This window comes from Branchiostoma lanceolatum, chromosome 7, assembly GCF_035083965.1.
Source record: "Branchiostoma lanceolatum isolate klBraLanc5 chromosome 7, klBraLanc5.hap2, whole genome shotgun sequence".
NCBI lineage: Eukaryota > Metazoa > Chordata > Leptocardii > Amphioxiformes > Branchiostomatidae > Branchiostoma > Branchiostoma lanceolatum.
In genome coordinates, this window is record NC_089728.1 from 7,168,195 (window position 1) to 7,191,006 (window position 22,812).

Consider the following 22,812-nt stretch of genomic DNA (forward strand, 5'->3'; position numbering starts at 1 on the left):
ATTCATAAATCTATGATCAAATACTAGTATACTCGTATAGACATATTAAAATATGTCCATACGAGTATGCTAGTATTTGATTTATGCTAGGGCTAATAACAGAATTGGATTGTAATGTTGATACATTTTGTGTAAAGTGTACATTATCCTGGTAGAACAGATCTATCAGTTGTCCATATAGTAGTCAAGGCAATGGTTTAGAATAACATTATCTTTTGCATATCCTGTCCTTCAGGTATATGTTACATTTGCATCGAAAAAATATATATGTATGAATAGACCATCCAATCATGCACTGGTAAATAAAGGCATACGGTGCTTTATCTTCACAAAGAAATATTCTACACATTGCTTGTATGAAAAGAAAAGACTGCAAAAGAAAACCACGTCTATCATAATCTATAACGGGCAGAAGTATGGTAGAGTGACTGTATGACTGCCACCCACTTCGACGGCACCACCACGTCCAATGTTATATGTTCAAATAGAGTAGGACTCTGCGTATTAGATATTTTCATAACCTTCGAGATTTTCTTTTTTGCGTGCGTTCCGCGGCATCAACTTAGCGGAACGGTGTGCTTGTGCCGAATGCTGAGAGGACATAAGCAGAATTTAGTTCTTGGAAAATCAAGACAAGAGATGATCACGTAAGTTTGTTAAGATAACGCCATGCTACCAAGTCTTCTTTCGAAAAGCTGTAACTTGTTTGGATTACTCGTGGATGTAAATATAACATTGAGCCCTAGAGGAGCCGTTTCACGTGGGCTCTGAACTGAAAGAACAAAAAGTTTCAAGATCGTCTACTGAAACAATGATACCTAACGTTACATCTTGATGAAGGAATAATAGTAACGGATTGAAGTTTTATTTTACCATGTTCTGTTTATTCAGTCATTTGTTCAACCAAGGAGGTTAACCTCCCTGGCAACCTTCCTGACCAATTAAATTTCAGAACCGGTGATAGCGGCAACTTCTGTTCTGAAATCTAAGTTGTCGGGAAAATTGAACAAATGACTGAATACACAGAAAATGGCATTACAAACATGATGTTTTCTTTATTTATCTTCTTTGACTTTGGAAGACTTCGCTCGTCAGTATCCGTTTTCCGATATTATTTTCCAATTCACGGCAAATTGCATTTGCTAATTCCACGGCTTCAATTTATGATCGCATTTTCTTATTGATTCATTTTTGGAAACGGACGACAAGTGCTGCGCGCGTGGATGTCATCAATATAATCAAGACAACTTCTTTGAGATTTTAAACACTGGTATGAGACCATATTTGCTACATCCGTGCGAGACATATCGGTCAAAGGTCAACGTCCGCGCGGGTAACAGCTGTACAAAGCTACTACATCGTAAGAGCTAGTATTTGTGCAACGATATCTTCTGTGTTTTCTACATTTAAGCTTACCTGTCACAAAATGGGCAGTGGCGACATTAGTGTGGAGGTGAGGGGGAAAGTGGCCATAGTGTCCATAGATCGGGGAGAGAACAGACTCAACCTCAAATCTCTGGCCGACCTGAATGCAGCATTTGACAAAGTGATCAGGTATTAAGAACTTTCATGACTTTTGCCTGGTATCAAAGGTCGACGGTCATAACATGTTGTACAATGGGTTCTCATTTGTACGTAACTTAGTCACCAAATTTGATCTGCTTAAGACTCGTACAAATCCTGTTTGATTTGGAACACAAGTTACATAACGTTATGTAACGTTAATGAGTTAACGTTACATGATCTTACATGAAGTTCCTGTCATTTAGCACGATGGAAAGATGAATTTTCGACACTAGCTTTGCAAATGAAATCAATCATACTTAATCAACATACTGGTTGGCAAGTGAAGGCATTCATGGGTTCTCATGTGTACGTAATTAACGTAGTCACCAAATTTAATCTGCTTAGGACTCACACAGATTTTGTTACATGATTTTGGAACACGAGTTAACGTTACATAGTGTTGAGATATGTTGTTATATGACGTTCCTGATATTTCAATAGCATAATTGAAAGATTGATTTTTCTCAAAAAACCTAATTTTCATCATTAACGTACTGCTACATTGGTTCTCATCTGTTACCCACAGGTCAAAAGTACAGGTCAAAAGTCTTGAACATTCATTTATCCCTTCCTTCCTGACTTATCCTGTTTCAAAATCTGCAACTGAAATGCTGCGTGAGGGCCCAAAACTTGCAGCACTTCTTTACTACCCCAAAAGCTACCAACTGCCAAAAAATCTACTCTCCAAGCAGTCAGGAGTGGGTCCGGCTTCTAGTTCTGTTTTGCACTTTCAGTGAGAATGAGCAAATACAATAGAAATGAGACTTATATGTGACTTTTGATATGAATAGTACATGTACTACAAAGTTGTGGTTCTGTTGTATAAAACTTGCTTGTGCCTTGCGTAGAAAACTTAAGTTCTGCAGTTCTGTTCTGTACATTCCTAAGAACTTATTTATCACAGTTACCAGTATTTATATTGATGTCAGCTTTTAATACCCTTGCTAAGGTTATGTTTTTGTTAGCGTTTGGATGCATACATGTATGTATACACATGTATGTTTTTATGTATGTGGACTAGCAGCACACTCGAGAAGGCCTGGATGGATTGTATAGATACTTGGTACGTGGTTAGATTTTGATGACACCTCTTTTTGGCCCCCTAGTGGCTTGTTACGGTACTGCAGCAGAACTTCCAGATTTTATAACTCATGTTCTGGACATGATTTTTGGGTACTTGATAGCTTTTAGGACGGAGAGTAAGTGGTGTAGGTTTGGGCCCCCTAGTGGCTTTTTTTGGAACTGCAGGAGCCACAGAGAATAACTTTAGAAGGGCTTTTAGTTTGTAGATAACTTATTTCTCATTGGTTTCATGTGGACAGCATTTACTAAATACTTGAATGCATTAAAAGTCCATGAAAGAAAAGAATATCAAAATGATAGGAAATACAGTGGATTTCAAATCCTTGATTATTGTTGATTCTAAACATTTCTAGTGACTGAACTGAACTTCACAAATGGATGTCGGGATGGGTTAAATGATGCACAGCTTCCATTGGGTAGAAACTAGAAGCAGGTACATATCCTCAAAGGGCGGTGTGATGGTCTCTTCTCTCATTCTGTTATTTGCGTCCTCACCATTGACAGCAGGCCGGGAATGGTCCCAGGCCATCCCACTAGTCTAGTAGTGCACGAGGAGAGACCGGCTGTGGTCGAGATCAAAACCTGAATTAACACATTTTTTTTCCATTGAAAACTTAACTTGAGGTAGCCTCCGTTGCAGGCTCTGAAGCGGCTTTTGTGGGGCTAAATAATACACTTTCTGCAGCCACCCCGTAACTATCAGCCATCCTGTAACTATAGTTACAGGATGGCTGATAGTTACGGGGTGGCTGCAGAAAGTGTATTATTTAGCCCCACAAAAGCCGCTTCAGAGCCTGCAACGGAGGCTAACTTGAGGACCGCTTTCTGTAAATTGATCCAATATCCTCCACATGGAACCGTCCCATGTTTATCCTATAGTAAAAAGATGACTGCATAGCCTGGAATGAATGAGTATACTGAAGGGTAGTTTTATTCATCTTGTCACATAAATGTCCATCATGTCAGCGGTACTTAAATATACAAGTACAACAAAGTCACAATTCAGTCTTAGGCTTCAGCATTTTAATACTGGTTTTCAGATACATGCAGCTGGATACACATGTATTTAAAAAAAAATTTACTCTATTGAAATAATTGGATGATCAACATCGAATTCCATTTCATGACATGTTTACAAATTTTGCAGACTTCAATGATTTCATGCATACCTACAATATATGACCAACAGTAACAATAACAACATTCAGTTAATAACATTTGACATAATCAAGGAGGTTTAATCAAGATTAAACCTCCTTGACATAAGTGTGGAACAGTGCCGAGTGGGAACCAGTGTGATCAGCATACATGTACTTACTGCTCCATGGCCAGCCCCTTGATTCAAAGAGAACAAACACTATTTAAAGTCAGTCAGGCAAGCTCATATAGCATCTACGGACAGTTCATACTTTCCCACAACTTATCTGACGATGTGGAAAGCGTGTTATCTTAATTAAGACAAATGTGAGGATGACATTATGCGATGCCATATGTAGAAAGCTACATATATCTGTGCGCTTATGTTAAGTTAACACATTCTTCACTCTCACTATAAAACATTGCTATGTAACATGTTTTCAAGACAAGAAGCAGCACATATGACCAAAGACTGTTAGAAGTGGTATATGTACCTGTCAGCCAGCCAACGCTGAAGTCCCATTGTCTGAAAGGGGAGCAAGAACTACAAAATCAGCATATGATATAGGGATACATTTACATACAGTAACTAAGACAGGACATCTGGTATTCTTAAACATACATGTGTAACAGTAGAGATTGGACTTCAGGAGAATCTGAAATTCTCGTTGTAGAGATTGGAAATTCCAGTTTCTACTAGATTATTCACAGATGATAAATTAGGTACTGTCGATTTTGGATTGAAATCCTTCCTTCAAGCCAAAAGTCTGTCTAAATGCATGGAAATAAGCTAGTTCGGGGTTGCTACTACACATATGCAGTGTCGAAGGCGAAGGCCCCGGCTTGTAAACAGTGCTCGTCTCGACATTGTCTCGATTTGCATAACAGCGCCCAGACGGGTCTTGTTTACGTCGCGAGGGCCTTTACCTTTGACACTGCACATGCGTAGTAGCAACCCCGAAGAAGCTTATTCCAACCAGACCACCAGTTATTGTCTGATATTTACCTGAGACAAGCCTGGGTGGGTCAGATGGACAAACCAGGGTGTGGTCTGGTCCCCATGGCGACCATGTCTGTCCCAGGTGGCCTCTGAGTTAGTCTGGAACCTGTAGGAAGAGAAACAGACCTGAGAGCAAGAGTACGTACTGGATAAACCAAAGAAAAGCAACAGGGCTCATACGTTACTACTACTACTACACTTCTCACATCTATCTACATGCCAACACGTTTAGTACTCCTCCCAATATTGCTATACACAAGACAGCATGTAAAAGTAAGCCCTGCAACAGTCGCCACGGCTACTCCCAACCAAGTGTTGTGTAACTGGTGGTACATGGTACGCCACTGCTCTCTCCAATCAGTCCAGCACTTCTCACTGCCTGCTCCAAACTGTATGACTTCATCTTCATTTCCCCATTGTTGGAGATCAGTGTAGATCTCAGTTTTACATAACGTTACATGTTGTAGCTCTGTATCTCTTCACAAATGTCGTCAAAGTTCGTCTCCGTGAAAGCTTCAGCTCGGTGGGGGACAGACGCTCACCAAAGGTTCAAGCTCCTCGGCAAACTCTCTCCGGGAAAAATTGCACAGAAAACTGTCGTATACCTCGGTAAAGTCCTGCACCATGAATGCTTCTCTCTGCCTGGCGTCTTCGTCCGGTGACTGGTAGATGTAGTCCACATGGGACGGGTTTCTGGTTGGGCTGGGGATTCTCTCCTGGTTGAGCGCGTGTGTTGGGGAATATGGCTCCGGCCATCTGGAGTTAACGCTGGTCAAAGAGTCAATTGAATAGCAGAAACGGTCGTCCATCAGAAACTGAGTGGTATTGGCCGGAGCACAAACAGTTTGACAGGGTCGAAGGCACGGCTGCTGGCTGAAGCGATGGCGGTTAGCACTACACACGAGCGGCGATCCTTCAGTCTTCTTCCACTGAACACACAGGCGTGGTGCCGCCAGCCTGGATCCCTTCTTCTTTCCTCGGCGAATACGTCTTCTCCGTACAGGTGACTGCATTTTGTCTGTGCACATTTGTTGAAAGCGTGGAGTAGTTGCACAGGAAAAATGTTTCCGTCGTGCCGCTGTGGCGTCTACACGTTGAATGGACAAAACTAGCCCGACGTTTGCACAACGTAAGAGAACGTTGCGAAATCGTTCGATGAGTCACTGATTGCGACACTCAGACATGCGCACAGACGCTAGTTACAGGGTTGCTATAGCAACGCCATATTGGACGTGAAGATTTTGTTGGGAGGGGTGATTTCTTTTAAGGCTAATGCTGGGCGTGATTATTTTGTTGGGAGGGGTGATTTTTTTATCACTAATGCTGGGCGTGATTATTTTGTTGGGAGGGGTGATTTTTTTAGTCGCTAATTCTGGGCGTGATTATTTTGTTGGGAGGGGTGATTTTTTTAGTCGCTTATACTGGGCGTGATTATTTTGACGGAGGGGTGTTTTTCTCACCATTTTTATATTTTACTTCGTATACCATAGGTATGGATAGAGTGAAATATATTGTTTTTATATTTCACTTCCTATACCGTAGGTATGGGCATGAAATAAACTGTTTTCGTCAGGTTTCTTCTCCTCCTCCTCCTAAATTCTTCATCAACTTACTGACCAAGCATTTTTCTTTTTAGAAGATCAAGCTGATATTTCTGCCCATGGGTTTAACATTTGGCTCTGTCTGCACGGTTTTAAGATAAATTACGTTTTGAATGAATTAGGCGATAATTGTTAAGGCTATGTTGCATCCACACTATCACAAAACTGCAGTTTATACCCGGCAACAGAAGTCATGGTAGACCAAAGAAATCCTGGATTGAGTGTGTTAAGGACATTACAAAGTGCGGCCTCACCAACGTTGACCTGCTGGACAGAGCCGCTTGGAGGCGCTGTGTGAAGACTGGCCGACTGCTGCCTACCCCTGCGTCAGGGAACCCTGCATCAGTATAATATACTAGTAATACTGGATACTACTACTACTATGTTACCAACACACCAAATATAAAATCACTCCATGTAGCCATTCTTGAGTTATCTTGGTGAGGGACATACAGACAAATACTGCCTAAAATATCACCATCTCGACAAAGACAATGAAAGGACCTAGACCTTTAGTTTTTTCTTCATATTGTTTCTCCCAGTAACCCTGATGTTCAGGCCATGGTCACCACTGGTGTGGGGAAGTTCTACTCCAATGGGATAGATCTGGACTGGCTGATGCAGCAAGGACCAGACGTACAGCGCCAGTTTCTCGACAAATTCGGAGAAACGAAGATGAGGATCCTCACATTTCCCCTTCCTACAGTTGCTGCCATTAATGGTAGGTTTAACTCTTATCCTAACAGTATTCATGTACAAAGCTATGTGTTGATTTAACGTTACATTCAACATTTAATTGGCCAAAGCGTTGACAGGATCTTAACAAATTTTTTTTCAGGATTCTTTTTACTATTGACATATTTTTTCATGGATTTAAAAGAAAAAGAATGTCCTGGCCGGAATGAACCCGACCTTCTCCTTGATAGTCAATCACTCTACAAACTCAGCCATTGCACCAATTCTTTGAATGGATGTTCCTATCATTTAAATAGCCACTTTTTGAAAATAGTTATCTACCAGTGAGCTTTTTAACCATGCATTTTTCTTCTAATTTTGAGTGACTGTAATTTGTATAAATGAAGACTTAAATATCCTTTTCCAATCAGTTGCACTTAGGTCATTTTATTTTTATGTGGTGCCTGAATCTTGACTTACCTGCACTTGTTTCAGGACACTGCTTCGCAGGTGGTGCCTTGCTGGCGGTATGCCATGACTATAGGGTGATGCGGTCCAAGCAAGGCTGGTTCTGCATGCCTGAAATTTTCCTCGAGCTGCGCTTCGACCCCGCCATGGTGGCATTGCTCAAGTTTGTTTTTATTTATTACCTTTGCTAGGTTATGTTTTCGGTTTTGCCATGGTGGGGTGATGGTGGATGGCTCTGTGTTTCATGTAAACATCATAACTCAAAAAGCTGTAAATGATGCTCGTATTTGGTAGGTTGGGTAGGTGTAAGGGAGACGATAATGCGCCTCCTAGTGGCTTTCTGCGGTACTGCAGCAGAACTTCAAAGTTTGAGATCTAGTTGTCTGCAAGTGCTACTGTAGGATATCTATTAGAATCATGTTAACGTAGTTACACACTTACATATCAAAAATAGTTTTGAGTGCTTTAAACCTTACAGTCTGGTTTTACACAGCTTTTAATTACTGTACAAAACATGTGTGTTGCACACCCTAAAGGCAGTCATGCAAAACAACCAAAATTCTCCTGACTTTCCCTACAGACGAAGACTGCCTGATGGTGATGTTCAGAGAGACATACTATTGTTTGGGAAGAGGCTCCCAGGGGAGGAGTGTGCCAGGAGGGGAGTGGTGGACGCTGTGTGTGAGCAGGGGGAACTTCTGGATCAGGCTGTCAGGTACACAGTTTGTAGTCATCTCCAAGCAGACTTCAAAATTGTAACTGCTGGCCAAGACTAGCCTGGAATCCAAACCTATTATAGCTCCCGAGTCTCCTCTCCGCAAATAGACTCGGGAGCTATAATAAGTTTGGATTCCAGGCTAGGCCAAGAGTCAAGACAGTTCTTCTGCCTGCCAGAAGATCTGCTTTGATATTAAGTCTGAAGAACATGTCAATCTTTGTCTTGAGGTTATGTGTACTTGAAGATGCAGAGATTAATGCAGTGTTGTGTCAGTCAGTTGATAGAATGTGGTAGTCTCATCTTGTATTTCCAATGTATTGTCTTCCAATATATGGACATACATTTACAAAGGGATTGCATGACAGTGTGATCAATTTAAAACACATTTCATTCATAAGACATGGGTTGAGTAGAGGGAGCTTTGCTTTTAGTCTGCCTTTCCTTGATAGCATGTTGAAGTGTTGATGATGATGATGTTGAAGTGATGATGATTGACTTGAAGTGATAATAATGTTGAAGTGTTAAGATCATTTATCTATTTAAAGACAATCCCATCTCTACAACTGGATAAGATTTGCAGATTCAGACGTTTCCAGTGACATCCGTCACTCTACTTCAGCATCACTAGAATGAACTGGTCGAACAAGTCAATACTAGTACATGAGGTGTAAATGGAAAAATTGTTGACCCTGAAATATTTATTTTCAAATCAAAGAGTGATGGATGTCACCTGAAACATCCAAAAGTAATCTCCAAATCTTATCCAGGGATTCAACTGTCTTTAGATTGTGTTTACCTGGATATCTAGCCTTCATCAACATATGGTTGGTCTGTTCATCATTCTATAATATATAATGTCCTTTCTATTTTACTCTTGCAGAATGGCCAGTGAGTGTGTAGGGAAGAGGGGATTCAGCCGGACCATGATGAAAGCCATGAAGGAGGATGTCTACAAGGAGGTGATTGAGATATATGAGGAGGAAACCAACTCTAGACGTGACCTCGTCAAGGACAGGCGGCCACCAGCAAAGCTATGATGAGACTCTGCAAAGAAGAACCTTCTTTTTGTTTAGCAATAGGATCAATGCAACTTGTACAAGTGATAGCTCTGAAGATATAAGTATGATGTTTAATCATGGTCCTCTGTTCTTTTGAATAAACAATTTCTATTACAATCAATAGTATAATCTTAAAAATGGGCAGACTAAGGGCCAAGTTGTAAGTCAACATGCCATATGGATAAGGTTATGTCTTGAGAATACTGTATATTCACATTTATATTTGTATCAAAGTTGATAACAAAAAGCCAGTAATTAAAAAGAAATACATTCTACTGTGCATTGTGCAAGTCAGTGTTAAATGTGGTCTGTGCCCTGAGTAGTTGCATATTAAGTAAAATGATATTCTACTTAATTTTGAACATGTAATGATAGAAGTTAAATCCAAGTTTTAAATGGGCCATTGTATAAGGAAGATTATCAATGTATAACCATTAGAATTTTCAATTGACCATTGCATTGTGAAGAGGTGAACAGTTTATAGATTTGTAATCATGATAAAAATATAGATTATCTAACATTTGCTTCAGCTTTCTTTTTTTGTAATGCCTCTTGCATTTTCTTCTTCTTATCCTGAGTTTTTTCTCTGTTCTTCCTTCTGTTTTCTTCTCTCTGCATTGGAAACAAAATTTGTCATGATTGTAATTGCATTCACATACTAAAGTAAGGCCACAGCAAGTAAATTTTACAGATAATATCGGTACACATGATTTTTGCCTAATTCAAAAATATATATTGAGGTAGCTTTGACTGTAATTGTAGAAGTGACACTAGTGTGGTAGCCTGATTTAATCGCGCTCCTAGCTGGCCTGACTGTAACCGCCTCCAATAGAGGGGGTCATTAACCTCCGCCAGAGAGCTTGTGTAAACACAGGCTAACTAGAGTGGTAGTCTTGAGTGTAGAGATACTAGGCTACCACGGTGGTGTCACTGTCTGCACTTATAGAATACAGGAACAAAAGAATTCTTAATGATTTATAAATTTCGTTGTGTAATTATGTAAATCAACTGACTGATATTGCAAAAATCCTCACTCACCTCTTGAGCTAGGCATTTGTCCATCAAGGCATTCTGCTCATTGCACTTTCCTAAGAATCTTCCGTACGGGTTCTGTACAACAAAGGATTTAATTGTAGTTTTTCCAGACAGGACGTCCTTATTCTTGCCTCAGACATTCTACAGATAACCAATAATTCTATGATGACTGTAAGACTAAGTCAGCAAGCACATGTATCACATTTCTCTTAAGTCATAATTCGAGTGGAAACGACGTTCAATGTTAGTTTTTTGACTACTGGAGTCTAGTCTGAGAGGGTCAACATGCCTTTTTCGAGGGAGTGTACCAAGCTACTTCAATTCACTTTTAATCATTGCTGACCTTCAGATCATCAATATTTGTTAGCTGATTTTGACTTCTCCATCGCCTTAGAATGCGTTATAAAGTTGTTTTACACGATTTCCAGTCAAAATCCGCAACTTTAAGGCCACTTACTTCTCTGTGACACTTCTGAAGAGCTTGGATGAGTAGGTTGCACTCCTCAGTGTGCAGGTGGGCAGATAGGTCACCATGCATGTTGTCACTGTGGAAATTACAACTTATTAACTTAATTAGTTTTTTGCAAATTGTCGTATTGTTATTCTTCAAATTATGGAAAAAATTATGACAACACAGAGCAGAGGGGTCGCGGCAGAGGTCAGGATCAGCAAGGTAAGTCAGAAGTAAAATCATACGGCAAGATATTGACTAAAATCTATACCTGCTGACAGTAATTTGAGTGATGAAAAAAGATGATTTATTCATCAAAGACGAGCTGAATTTCTGAGTGGGGTCATAACGGGGCCCAAAACTACTGTTTCAAATTTCAAATTCAATATTTGTCGGTAAATTTTATCAACAACATTGAATTTGAAATCAGTTCTTTGAGCATCAAATGTGTCATATATATATAAACTTACTAACTAATTTATCTATAAACACACAAAAATATTTTTGTCAAATTGAAAACATAGCCATCTTGTTTGAAAAATTATGCTGTAACGTTATAGTGGCAAGGACATAATTTATGGACACAACAGCGTATCTTGATTGACTCAACAAGCTAAAATTAGTTCAAAGGCACTTATTGTAAGAACCCCATTACCTACACTTGTCTTCCTTGGTCTAAACTATCCACGTGCTTGTAAGATATGTTTGAAGACATCTAAATACTCACCAAAGACGGAAGGTCACACACACACACGCTCAGAATCAGATGTGATCTTACCTAACTTCCGGATACAGGAGCATCATGGGTAATATTACAGAAATCCTGATCGCTGATTGGCTGACAGAGTTGACCTCTCGTAACCTTTGTGAGCGCCAAACACAAACCGCCATTTTGTTTCGACAAGTTTGAGTTATTTTTACGACTCAAAGTTTAACTCGTAGAGGCACCGTGCCTTCAGTTAGAGATCCAATAATGAATACAGATGTGCTGAGAAAACTGCTGGGCAGATTCAAGTTGCCAGATCTGCGACAGGCCCTTGAAGAGTGGGGTTGTGTGGCAGTGGATGGGGAGGTGTTCGTGGGAGGGGGGCCGAAGAGAGGTGTGGTTGATCGGGTAGTCAGAGCTTGTCAGGGTCAGGTGAGTTCACGGGTCTAGCTACTAGTAGATTATTACCCCTAAGTTGTGCTCACTCACTGTAGCTGGTATTCCTTGATCGTACATTTTCCATAGCGTTTGGTATTTTTTTCTAGGGAGAAGAGATAGGACCGGAAGAACTTGGAACACTGGATCTTGTGTGTAAGTACACCAGACATATTTTTACTATCTCATTCTCAACAGACTAGACAGAGGTCAGGATATATACTAGAAGTAGATCCTGGTAACACTTAATGTTAAATTAATGAGGGTAGGCTATGCATAACGATAAATTAATGAGGACTACCAATGCTTAATGTTAATGGCAAATTGACCTGTTATTGCAAAAGTTGGACTGTTCCATAATTTGTATTCATGCGGTGTCTGGAAAATTATCTGTGAATATGACAAGACCGGATGCTACGCTGTGACTTTTGGGCATATGGTGTACGACACATATAATTTGTTGAATACAGGATAACAAAATAATGGTCTACATAGAATTAAAGCAACCAATCATACCTCACAAATAATTTACCAACGTGGTTGACGATTAAAGATGAATTGAAGACTTGAAGTCGCTCGATACGTGTCAGTCTCATAGAAAAAGGCTTGCAGACTCCTACTAGTATATACAAAGGTGTTCACCTAATTATTACAGTTCGGTACACCTACTACAATATACTGTACAGATAATGACAATTTTATTTTCCTCAGATAACAAGATGTACTCAAGGAGTAGAACATGGAATGCATACCATTTCACTGGTTACAAAAGTAAGTTCTTTCAAGGAGGTCTATATAAAACCTCCTTGGTTCTCTGTAGTATGTTCAATACTCATAGATCTGTGATTTGTTAGAAAGTCTGTTACTTTGTTGGCAGCATTACATTTGTACAATCAATCAATCATTCGCGAGCATCAGAGTCTGATGCATGGTGGCTTGCATTTGAACACTTTTGCTAAATACATGTACACGATAATGACAATCATTGAATGAATGTTGTAAAAATGTACACTATAACTCCTTTCAATTTCATTGAAAGTTGCACAGCACTGTTATTGCTTGCGAGAAAGCTGTATTTTTCAAGCACCTTATGAAAAATATTGCTCCTATAAGTAATATTTCTTTTCTTTGCAGAAAAACAGGATGACAGTACTGTTTCTGCAGATGTGTTTCAAAGGTCTCTTGGGAAGCAGCTGTTCTTCTACTTTAGACATGTGAGTAATAAGCCCTTGCATGGATCCAACTGCACATGCAAAAGCAAAGGTCCCTAAAACATAAACAAAACATGTGTGATATACATGTACAGCAATGCATATTTTGATATGTACAAGTACGATTATATTATACATGTACTGAAATATATATTTCAGTTCAAATTATACATGATACCATGATGAGACAGATTATAACTTTCCAATTTGATGGTGTTAACTAACATCAATAGATTGCAATAGCTTAGTTTTTGGTGATTAAAATTAAATTTTAAGAACATGTGGATGATGTGGTGGATTTCTATGATTAAATCTGTCCTCTGCACTCAGGTCCTGTGCGTGAGACAGTACAACGATGCACTGTGGGTGTGGCTGATGATCCAGGATAAGAGCAGTACTGTGTGGACACCCAGTAACATTGTACACATGGTGTACTATCCAGCCTCTCCCTACATCTTCACTTCCACTATGAAAGCAGAGTATAAGAAATACATCATACAGGTAATTACATTGTCAGACTTGTTTTTGTACAAAGAGTTGTCTCATAAGGAAGCCAAATCCTGTATAGTTAGTAGTATTCTATACCTGGTTGTTCTGTCCTAGTGAATACATTAGACCTAAATTAATTTGTTTGCACTCAAAATTCATACCAATTCATCAAAAGGATCTTGAGTTATAATGAACCTCCTTCCCGGAGGTTATAATTTCTTAATGTTGCTTCTTCTGTGTTGATAAAATGATCTTTGCATTTCCAGGCTTTACTGCTGACCCTAGGGTACAGTAAGGCCCAGTTCATGGACCTGTCAGGGAGGGATGTGGAGTCACTGGCAGAGCTGGCTAAACGGAAGCACAGCCAAAAGGGCTCCAGTAAGGTCAGACACAACCAGGAAGATGCCAGCCCAGAGTCTCAAACAAGCAGGAAGAGGAGAAAGCAAGGTAGGGTGGTATTGTGGTTAGGGTTGTTGACTTAGAATCTACGGGTTCCGTTTGATTTTTTAGTAGACCCCAATGTTGTGCCATCTATTTCTTCACTCGACTCTGGTTTTAATGAGTACCTAGCTTCGGTTAGGGTCATCCTAGACGGGAGGTAACACTGATGGTCCTGTATTTGAAAAAAAGCCACACCTCGCTGTTCCTGTGCACCATTTCATTTTCAGCACAGAAAGTATGTACAGCTTTATTTATACATGTTGTACAATGTACTTCAATAATTTTGTGTCTTTGACGAAATTTCATTATTTTGTATTACATTTGTCAAAATGCAGATGAGAAGTCGGAGAATGAAGATGTCATACCGGAGGATGCTGAGGACAGGCAGTGGAGAGAGGACTACACACGGGAGACATTTGGGGATGAGCCACAGCCCATACTGGAGAATGTAACGTACAAGGTAGGCCAACATGTATGCTGTAGTCTTGAGTAACCTTCTCCTTTCTATCATTCCCTGAAGAAGGTCTCACTCGTAGCCTATACAATATACCTCTGCTAAACTGGCTCTGCTAAACCTGGCTGAGGTTGACACTTTTGTGGATGTGGCCCTGTTTTCTTTAGGTAAAGCCGATTCTCTGACTACTGGTTAGAGGCCACACCCACAAAAGTGGAAACCTCAGCCCAGTTAGCAGAGCCTCCCCAAGGCATATATTGTATAGGCTGCAAGCGAGGCTCTGCATAGGAGAATGCTTTCTATGATTTGCTACATGTAGGAGACCTTGTATTATATTCCTAAGCTTCCAGTATCAAAAGACTGGATAAAGCCATGTACATGTGCTTAAGATCTAAGAAGACATCATATGACTCTCACTTATAACATTGCAATTTGAACTAAGGGTACTTGTGTAGTGTGTACAGTGTGTTTGTTACTAGCATGTGAAGAAAATAGTCTATAATTAGGCATCCGGGTAATAAGATATGCAAGGTATCAGTTACTGTTACCTTGCATAGAATAGTCCATGTATCTAATCAAACAATCAATTTGTTAAAATTGAATTCTCTTCCAGTTGCAGGCCAGCTTCAAACATGGAGGGGTAGCACCGAGCATGGACGACCAGCCTTTCCACATGACAGTCAAATTCTCAGGTGAGAACTGTTGTTTTGTCAGAACAGTCCAAATACATGGACATTCAACCATTTCTTGCAATCGATTCAGGTCTTTCAAGTTAGGACTTGTGTATATTTGCAATGGTTTTTTAGTATGTAGCATGTGTAGTCCATTGCCATGGTTAGCAACCCTGTCTCTTTCACAATCAGTGGAACGATACCCCGGTAGCTCTTCAGAGAGCTTAACTGGGTGATCACTTTCACTTTTATTTTGTGGATGAACTATTCTGTTGAAAACCACCCTTTTACCAAATTTGTTTTGTTGACAATACAGGCAGCAATGTGTTAGAAGGTATGAAAGCCCTTGGTCCAGCCGGGATAGCTGAACCACCATTTCCCTCCTACCTGGAGTCACTTCCGCATGTCGGCAAGAACACCATCCTTCTGGCAGAGAGGAGGAAGCCAGGAGATGGTGATGATGGTGGAAACAACTGATATGAATGGGAAACTAGCGGCATGTTGAAACGGTATTTGGTTCATTGACAGGGCTCAAATTGTATTTTGGAAATAGGTGAACTGGTGCACCTTACCTAGACATTTAGGTGCACAGGAAGAAACTTTGGGTACACAACATCTAATAGAACAAAGTAGCAAAACCTAATTAAAAACATCACTGTTTCTCTGCAGAGCTTGAAGTCAATGGTCAACTACAAAATCAAATAAAACAACAAAGGTTATGTTTTTTTTCTGACACTTGAATGTGAATATGTTGTATACCAGTGTACAATTGATCTTTACATATGTCACACTGATCTAGGTGCACCAGTGCACCCACAGTCAACAATAAGGTGCACAGTTCTGCAGAAACATCTCACCAGTGCCACAGTTCCAATTTTGGGTGCAAAAAGGGGCATATGTAAAAGTATTGTAAGCCCTGATTGATAAGATATACTGCATATAAATACTTCAAAGACAAGTAGGACCTTGTGAATCTCATATATGAACAAGAAATCTTCTTTTGGGATGTTATAGAAAGCAGTTTTGTAAATAAGAACCAAACGTTAACTTACAATTAAGCATCACTTTCTAATTTAATATCTGGCATCTTGAAGGAAAAGTATGATCTAAATTCTAATAAAATACATTAACAATAACATGTTAGACCTCCATTTTATGTAAATATATGACAATGCTGGCTTTCTTATGTACTGTAAATCTTGAAACTTTCTAGGTGGTTTTATTTTTGCTGTGACCTCTTCACAGCCAATTCATGACATCTTGAATATGTCTCGCTTGTATTACTACTAATACTGTACCACAGAATTGTTTCAGCCACGAATCTAAAACGCTGCGAAACCTCCTTCTCCTTCCTACCATGAAATAAAACCACTGGAAGAGTAAATGATTTTCGGTATCATTTTATTTTTCAAGGACAGATATCATTAGTCCCCACAGCCTGGAACAGCCAGTATGTGCTGTCTCTGAAGATGAGGAATGTGTAGAGGTTTTCTCCTCCATGGTGGAAGCCGTGCTCCCTCCTGGCCCAGGAGACAGGACTGTCCACAAACCCATGGACGGTCAGGGCTGCCCAGGGGGGTGGAGACTTGCTCTCTCTCATGTACAACCTGTTTGTAAAATAAAACAATGACAGATACTTTTATACTGTCTCATACTTTTATCACACATTACTACTAGCTGAACTCTGAGTAATAATTGATGCATTCTCCTATGCAGAGCCTCGCCTGTGGCCTATACGATATACCTTGGGGAGGTTATGCTAAACCAGGCTGTGGTCTCCACTTTTGTGGGCATGGCCTTGGACCAGGTGTCAGCCAATCAGAGACTTACCTTTACCTAAAGAAAACACTTTGTGGACTGACTGAAAACTGGTTATAGGCTATGCCCGCTAAAGTGGAAACCTCAGCCTAATTAAGCAGTGCCTTCTGAAGGTATTGTACAGGTGAGGCTCTGCGTAGGAGAATGATTTGAGATTGTAGTTGATAAGTGTAGGTGGCATAGCTATGTCCTCAATCAATTGTTCGCAGGCATCAGTGTCTGATGCATGGCGGCTGCAGACATGTCCTGGTGTCAAAATTTATTGTATTTTTCTACACACTTTTGTATAGTAAAAATACAGTACCACACGTCTTGTGATAGATTTACAACATGTCTTATTTTCTCTTATTTTATTAAATTGCAACAGGCAATGTGGTCTTAGATACATGTAACATGCACTAGTTAGAAGTGACTAGAAACATAATCATTAGCCTCTGCACCTACCTGACTGCCTCCTGAAGGGTCCACACCTTCCCTGGTGCTATGAAACCTGTCATGGAATGTCTCACAGAAGCTGCTGTCACCTCATTAGGATCAGGACAGCAGTATCTGGAGATGTAGTGCTCAGGTGCTTCGTTGCTGTAGATAATAAGAAATACATGTATGATCATGCACCACAATTATTATGTTAGGTTGCAAGGCTGAAAAATAGGAATAATCTTAATTAGACCGATCCTATGGCCCTGCCTATGTCGGAAAAAAAATAGAATGGAAACATATGAATGCAAATTCAGAGTCTCCCTCAATGTATATTGTATAGGCCACGAGTGAGGCTCTGCATAAGAGAATGCTATGGTCCTAAAACGAGATTGGTTGTAAGACTGGTATTATGACATAAGAAACAACTCAACATTAACCTATGTCAATTCTTAGACTTACCAAGAGATCCCACAGCATACAGCTCCCAGCCATTCATACCACTCCCTTGCTGTGCACCACTGTCCCTCCTCGCTCTCCTCCAGCTCAGTACTGTTGACCACAGGAAGCAGTAGTTCTGTGTGCCTGGTGGTCTGTTGGACCTGACGGTGTCTTTCACACTTGTAGCTGCTTTGAAAGTGGGACAGTATGGAGCCAGCCAACTGTCTGTTACCTAGCATACAAACATAATAGTGTTCATAGATTAAATACGTATGTACATGTATTTAGATGAACCACCTTTTCAAGATGTCAAACTGGAGACCACACATAAGGTTTGATCCACTCACACCGGTAATGCCTGTACTTTTCTTGGTAAGTGTGGTGAGCTCTTTAACGTGCTTACAACATGGCCCTTGTCAAACATAGTACCTCCAGCTTTACATTCGATCCAAAAGGATGTCCCTACTCAAAGCTAGGTACCGGGTACTCATTTTCACCTGTCGAGTCAAGTGTGGAAGTACACATGTAGGACTGGTGTAAACTGTGAAGTGCCTTTAGCCTAAGTTTAGGTTCTAAGGGGCAGTTTACATTACATTTTTGGTGTCAGCGGCAAAATTTCCCGCTGACGTGAGGCCGCTGTCGCGACGTCTCTAGACACACCGCCTGGAAACCGGCGAAGAGTCTGTTCCTTTAATTTTATCCCGTGAAAATTCTGCGTAGGTAGCGTAGATGAATCATATTTTACGAAGTAGAGTATATAATGTCCTTGGTTCAACCACTTCAAAATAGACATGTGACTACGTAATGTTGTAAGCGCTGATTAGCTCACGTCAGAAAACATGGGCTATGATAAGTTGACTGCAAGCTTTCACGTTATCACAGAAGGCGGGAATTTCCCAAAATGGCTGGGCGAAGGAACTTCGCTGGACGCTGTACGTGGAGCCGACCCCGAAACCGGTTGCCTGATCAGTATATGGTCGGAGAACGAGGTCCAGAAGAAGCTGGAGTCATCCAGGAACAAGATGGCTTACGTAAAAATACAACAGCGGTTGCGAGAGGCCGAGCAAGTAAAAGGAAATTTCGCGACCTGCCCGATACTTACTCGTAAATGTGGGGAGGGGGGAACAAGTACGATAAACATGTCCGCGGGGAAATCAGTTCGCGGCATAAAGGTCGCCACGGATTCCGCGAATCTCTCTCTCTATATATATATCGGGGATCTAAGTAGACTTACAGTATGCTAATCAGCGCATGTTTTATGCTAATCATCGAAACCCTGACTCCCGCTGACGCGAGCTCTTTAGACGGAGTTTGAAGTTGACGGGGACTCCCGCTGTGCTGACGGGACGGCTTCGAAGCGGACGGGAGAAAATTTGGTGACAGCGGGACTACGTCGACGGTAATTGTCTTTACACGGAGTTCCCGCTGTCGCCAGTCGCGCTGACGCCAGTGGCGTTGACGCCAAATGTGTAATGTAAAGAGAGCCTAAGTCATCAAACAACCCTAACCACTAGATCATCTTGCCAGCTTAGATATGAAATAGTTAAAAAATTGTTGGCTAAAAAAAAATTAAGCTTCTTGTACCTTCTGGTTTCCATGACAACAGAAAGTTTGCCTTTAGTTCTGTCCTCTGAAGCCCTTGTTTCACTCGCTCATAATTTTTCTTTCCTGGTACAAAGATGTCTTGTGTGAGATCAACCTCCACAACTGTAATAGGTAGAAAATAGTTATACATTTGATAAATCTTAATGAAGATTGAAGAAGGCAGTTTTTTGGCAACTCAGGGGCAGAGGCATTAAATCTGTAGCATGCCTAACCTGATTAAATTGAGCTCCTAGGAGCCAGCCCAATGGTTACCGTTCCCTAGGGGGAGGGGGTCATTAAGTCAGCCAACAAGACATTGTGTAAACACAGGCTAGTAGAATGCTTTGGGTCTGAGATTTTGGTGATATGTCGTATTTGATAATGTCAACTCAAGATTCAAAAGAAGAGTCACAACAGGGTTGAACTGAGTGCTGTACAGGACAATGTTTTAGTCTCTTTTCCACTCACCAAACTTTCTCTTGACCTTCCTGTTGAACTGTGATGGCTGTCCCACAAGCCCCAGCTCCTCATATGTGTCCTTGTGTACAGACAGGATCAACTGTCCTGTTACAATAACACATTACACAGGGGTATTAATCAGATGCTGCTGCTGGGATAGGAAAATAATGGTTAACAGTGGAATTTCTGGATGAAGGTAATGAGATAGTCAATTGAAAAGTTACTCAAGCAACTGGCTAAATTTATCTAGCTGGTTCAGTTATTTTTGTAACAAAACAAAGTTAACATGGAGATGTTACCTGTGGGTAGTACTGCATAAGCATTGTGCTTATCGATGTGTGTGTTGTGGGACAGCATATACAGGGAACCTGTGAACACACAATAAAACAAAGTGAGTTATTTTACAAACTAACGTAAAGTATCTAAGACTGAATTCAATTTGTCTACCAGTAATATTGCATTTTGCTTATTACCCCCAATTCTAATTCATAAGATTTCCTTGCTTACATGAGAAGAACTCAAGTGGTACAAACCTTTCTTAATGAAATTTTCGATGAAATCTTTGTTGATCAACTCTGTAAGTGGTACATCCTCGATGAGGTAGTAATCATCAGACCTGTCAAACTCTGCCTGGATGCTAGGGGGCAGCTCTGCACAGCCAGGAATGAACAGCTCCACCTTCATATGAAAAACATGCATGCCACAAAACATTGTATGGACCTCCTGTGTTGATATTATTACTACGATTAATGATGTTATATGTACTATTTTCTGATAGTTCCGTACTGGTGAAACAATTTGCAACATACATGTATCTACATATCTAGCCGTGGCGACTCTTTAATCGGGTATATTTTGCTGTATGTCTAAAGACTCTTTTACATTACCATTGTGAGGGTAATGTAAAAGAGTCTTTAGACATACAGCAAAATATACCCGATTAAAGAGTCGCCACGGCTACTACATATCATGCTAACAGCTAATATTGTTAAACTTTCTGTGACAGGTTTAAATAGCACGGGAGAGTGGTGTTCAGGTTGTCATAATCTCTAGGCAGAGGCTATGTTCCTGTCATTAAGAATCTTTTCAGTATTGACAGGATTATTAAGTCATAATAACAATATTTTGACAATATTGAAAGGATGTTCCTGTCAATAAGAATATTTCATTATTGACAGGATTTTCCAGTCATAATAACAATATTTTTGGCACTATTGAAAGGATGTTTCTGTCAACAAGAAAAACAACACCTCACACGATGACAAAAATAAGTTTTCATACTAGAATGGCAACATTTTCGGGAAAATGCAGGATATTCCCCTCCCATTACCTACACCTCAAATATGACATCCTTAGTATTAGCTGTAAGGGTATTATGAAGTTTCTGCATAAATTATGCAAAGGAGGTCGGCATTAGCATAAGTTATGGTCAGTTGTGTTCACCTTTCCTAAAGGTACCTACATCTCAAATATGACATCCGTAGCTTTTATGGTAAGGGATATGCATATATTATGCATAAGGTACCTACATCTCAAATATGACATCCGTAGCTTTCACGGTAAGGGAAATACAAGTTTGTGCCTACATTATGCAAATGAGGTCCACATTAGCATAATTTATGGCCAGGTGTATTCGCCTTTCCTAAAGGTACCTACAACTCAAATATGACATCCATAGCTTTTACGGTAAGGAAAATTCAATTTTATGCATAAATTATGCAAATGAGGCCCCCATTAGCATAATGTATGGCCAGGTCTCCTGACCTTTCCTAATGGTACCTACATCTCAGATATGACATCCGTAGCTTTTACGGTAAGGACAATACAAGTTTATGCATTAATTATGCAAATGAGGCCACATTAGCATAATTTATGAACAGGTGTGTTCACCTTTCCTAAAGGTACCTACATCTCAAATATGACATCTGCAGCTTTTACGGTAAGGGAAATACAAGTTTATGCATAGATTATGCAAACTAGGTCCTTATTAGCATAATTTATGTCCAGGTGCATTCACCTTTCCTAAAGGTACCTACATCTCAAATATGACATCTGTAGCTTTAACGGTAAGGGAAATACAAGTTTATGCATAAATTATGCAAATGAGGTCCTCATTTGCATAATTCATGGCCAGGTGTGTTCACCTTTCCTAAAGGTACCTACATCACGAATATGACATCTGCAGCTTTTACGGTAAGGGAAATACAAGTTTATGCATAGATTATGCAAAAGAGGTCTTCATTAGCATAATTTATTGTCAGGTGTATTCACCTTTCCTATAGGTACCTACATCTCAAATATAACATCCGTACATTGTAACATAAGGTACATATAACTTTCTGCAATACCATTAGTAGGGCTACCACCGCACATCTACTTGGTTTTTGGCAGAAGAAGAAGAAGAAGAAGAAGAAGAAGAAGAAAGAAGAAGAAGAACAGGCAAGCAAAAACAGCATATCCCCCTTCCCACTGGAAGGGGAATATAATAAAGTTAGCCTCACCATATGATTGAAGTGATGTTGCTCCACATTCTTTCGATGTCTGGACTTCTCGTCATCGAAACTTGACTTTTCAATGACCAGCTTGCTGCGCGGTGGACGTGCGTCTATCTTCAGTGTCAGGGACATGTTGATGTTGTTACAAATTACCCAGAAAAATCGTGCTCAAGAAATTAACCACCGCACAAACCAAACAAACACTCCTGCGCTGAGAACTTTGAAGAACCTGACCTTTGACATCTGGTATATTACATTATGCAACTGGGGGTAATAGACTGTCTTGCCTTGTCTTAGATTCTAACTCCTCCCACAAAACCGGCTTAAATTGAGAAAACACTTTTTATATGGTTACTATGTAATGGAAAACTATGCTGTGTAAATATTTTTTCTTGCCGA

General features: G+C 40.2%; 3 protein-coding genes across 3 annotated transcripts; 2 read left to right on the top strand and 1 right to left on the bottom strand.

The window, feature by feature from the left end:
* The first annotated feature begins 1,309 nt into the window (after positions 1-1,309).
* Positions 1,310-9,829, top strand: LOC136438940 (uncharacterized). The gene is made up of 5 exons (XM_066433976.1): positions 1,310-1,554; positions 6,930-7,108; positions 7,558-7,693; positions 8,111-8,245; positions 9,129-9,829. Exons 1-5 carry the CDS (start codon positions 1,427-1,429, stop codon positions 9,283-9,285), a joined length of 735 nt encoding a protein of 244 aa, XP_066290073.1. The 5' UTR covers positions 1,310-1,426; the 3' UTR covers positions 9,286-9,829.
* A 1,683-nt stretch (positions 9,830-11,512) lies between these two features.
* LOC136438939 (centromere protein N-A-like) lies at positions 11,513-16,583 on the top strand. Its single transcript, XM_066433975.1, has 9 exons — positions 11,513-11,930; positions 12,044-12,089; positions 12,645-12,704; positions 13,068-13,147; positions 13,475-13,645; positions 13,900-14,080; positions 14,410-14,534; positions 15,142-15,220; positions 15,516-16,583. The coding sequence occupies exons 1-9, from the start codon at positions 11,766-11,768 to the stop codon at positions 15,674-15,676; spliced, it is 1,068 nt and encodes a 355-aa protein (XP_066290072.1). The 5' UTR covers positions 11,513-11,765; the 3' UTR covers positions 15,677-16,583.
* LOC136438343 (ribonuclease P protein subunit p40-like) lies at positions 16,584-22,665 on the bottom strand. The gene is made up of 9 exons (XM_066433108.1): positions 22,420-22,665; positions 20,452-20,596; positions 20,218-20,286; positions 19,928-20,023; positions 19,460-19,582; positions 17,897-18,107; positions 17,462-17,596; positions 17,140-17,149; positions 16,584-16,835 (listed from the first exon to the last, which is right to left on the bottom strand). Exons 1-9 carry the CDS (start codon positions 22,543-22,545, stop codon positions 16,608-16,610), a joined length of 1,143 nt encoding a protein of 380 aa, XP_066289205.1. The 5' UTR covers positions 22,546-22,665; the 3' UTR covers positions 16,584-16,607.
* Between the last annotated feature and the right edge of the window lie 147 nt (positions 22,666-22,812).

Bases quoted from the DNA above. Each gene is read 5' to 3' on its own strand.
- LOC136438940 (XM_066433976.1), top strand. From the start codon at position 1,427: ATGGGCAGTGGCGACATTAGTGTGGAGGTGAGGGGGAAAGTGGCCATA. The intron at 7,694-8,110 runs GTTTGTTTTTAT...CTTTCCCTACAG, and splicing joins GCCATGGTGGCATTGCTCAA to ACGAAGACTGCCTGATGGTG. The intron at 8,246-9,128 runs GTACACAGTTTG...TTACTCTTGCAG, and splicing joins CTTCTGGATCAGGCTGTCAG to AATGGCCAGTGAGTGTGTAG.
- LOC136438939 (XM_066433975.1), top strand. From the start codon at position 11,766: ATGAATACAGATGTGCTGAGAAAACTGCTGGGCAGATTCAAGTTGCCA. The intron at 11,931-12,043 runs GTGAGTTCACGG...ATTTTTTTCTAG, and splicing joins TCAGAGCTTGTCAGGGTCAG to GGAGAAGAGATAGGACCGGA. The intron at 12,090-12,644 runs GTAAGTACACCA...TATTTTCCTCAG, and splicing joins TGGAACACTGGATCTTGTGT to ATAACAAGATGTACTCAAGG.
- LOC136438343 (XM_066433108.1), bottom strand. From the start codon at position 22,545: ATGTCCCTGACACTGAAGATAGACGCACGTCCACCGCGCAGCAAGCTG. The intron at 20,597-22,419 runs GTGAGGCTAACT...TTTCATATGAAG, and splicing joins AACATCACTTCAATCATATG to GTGGAGCTGTTCATTCCTGG. The intron at 20,024-20,217 runs GTAACATCTCCA...TTATTGTAACAG, and splicing joins TTATGCAGTACTACCCACAG to GACAGTTGATCCTGTCTGTA.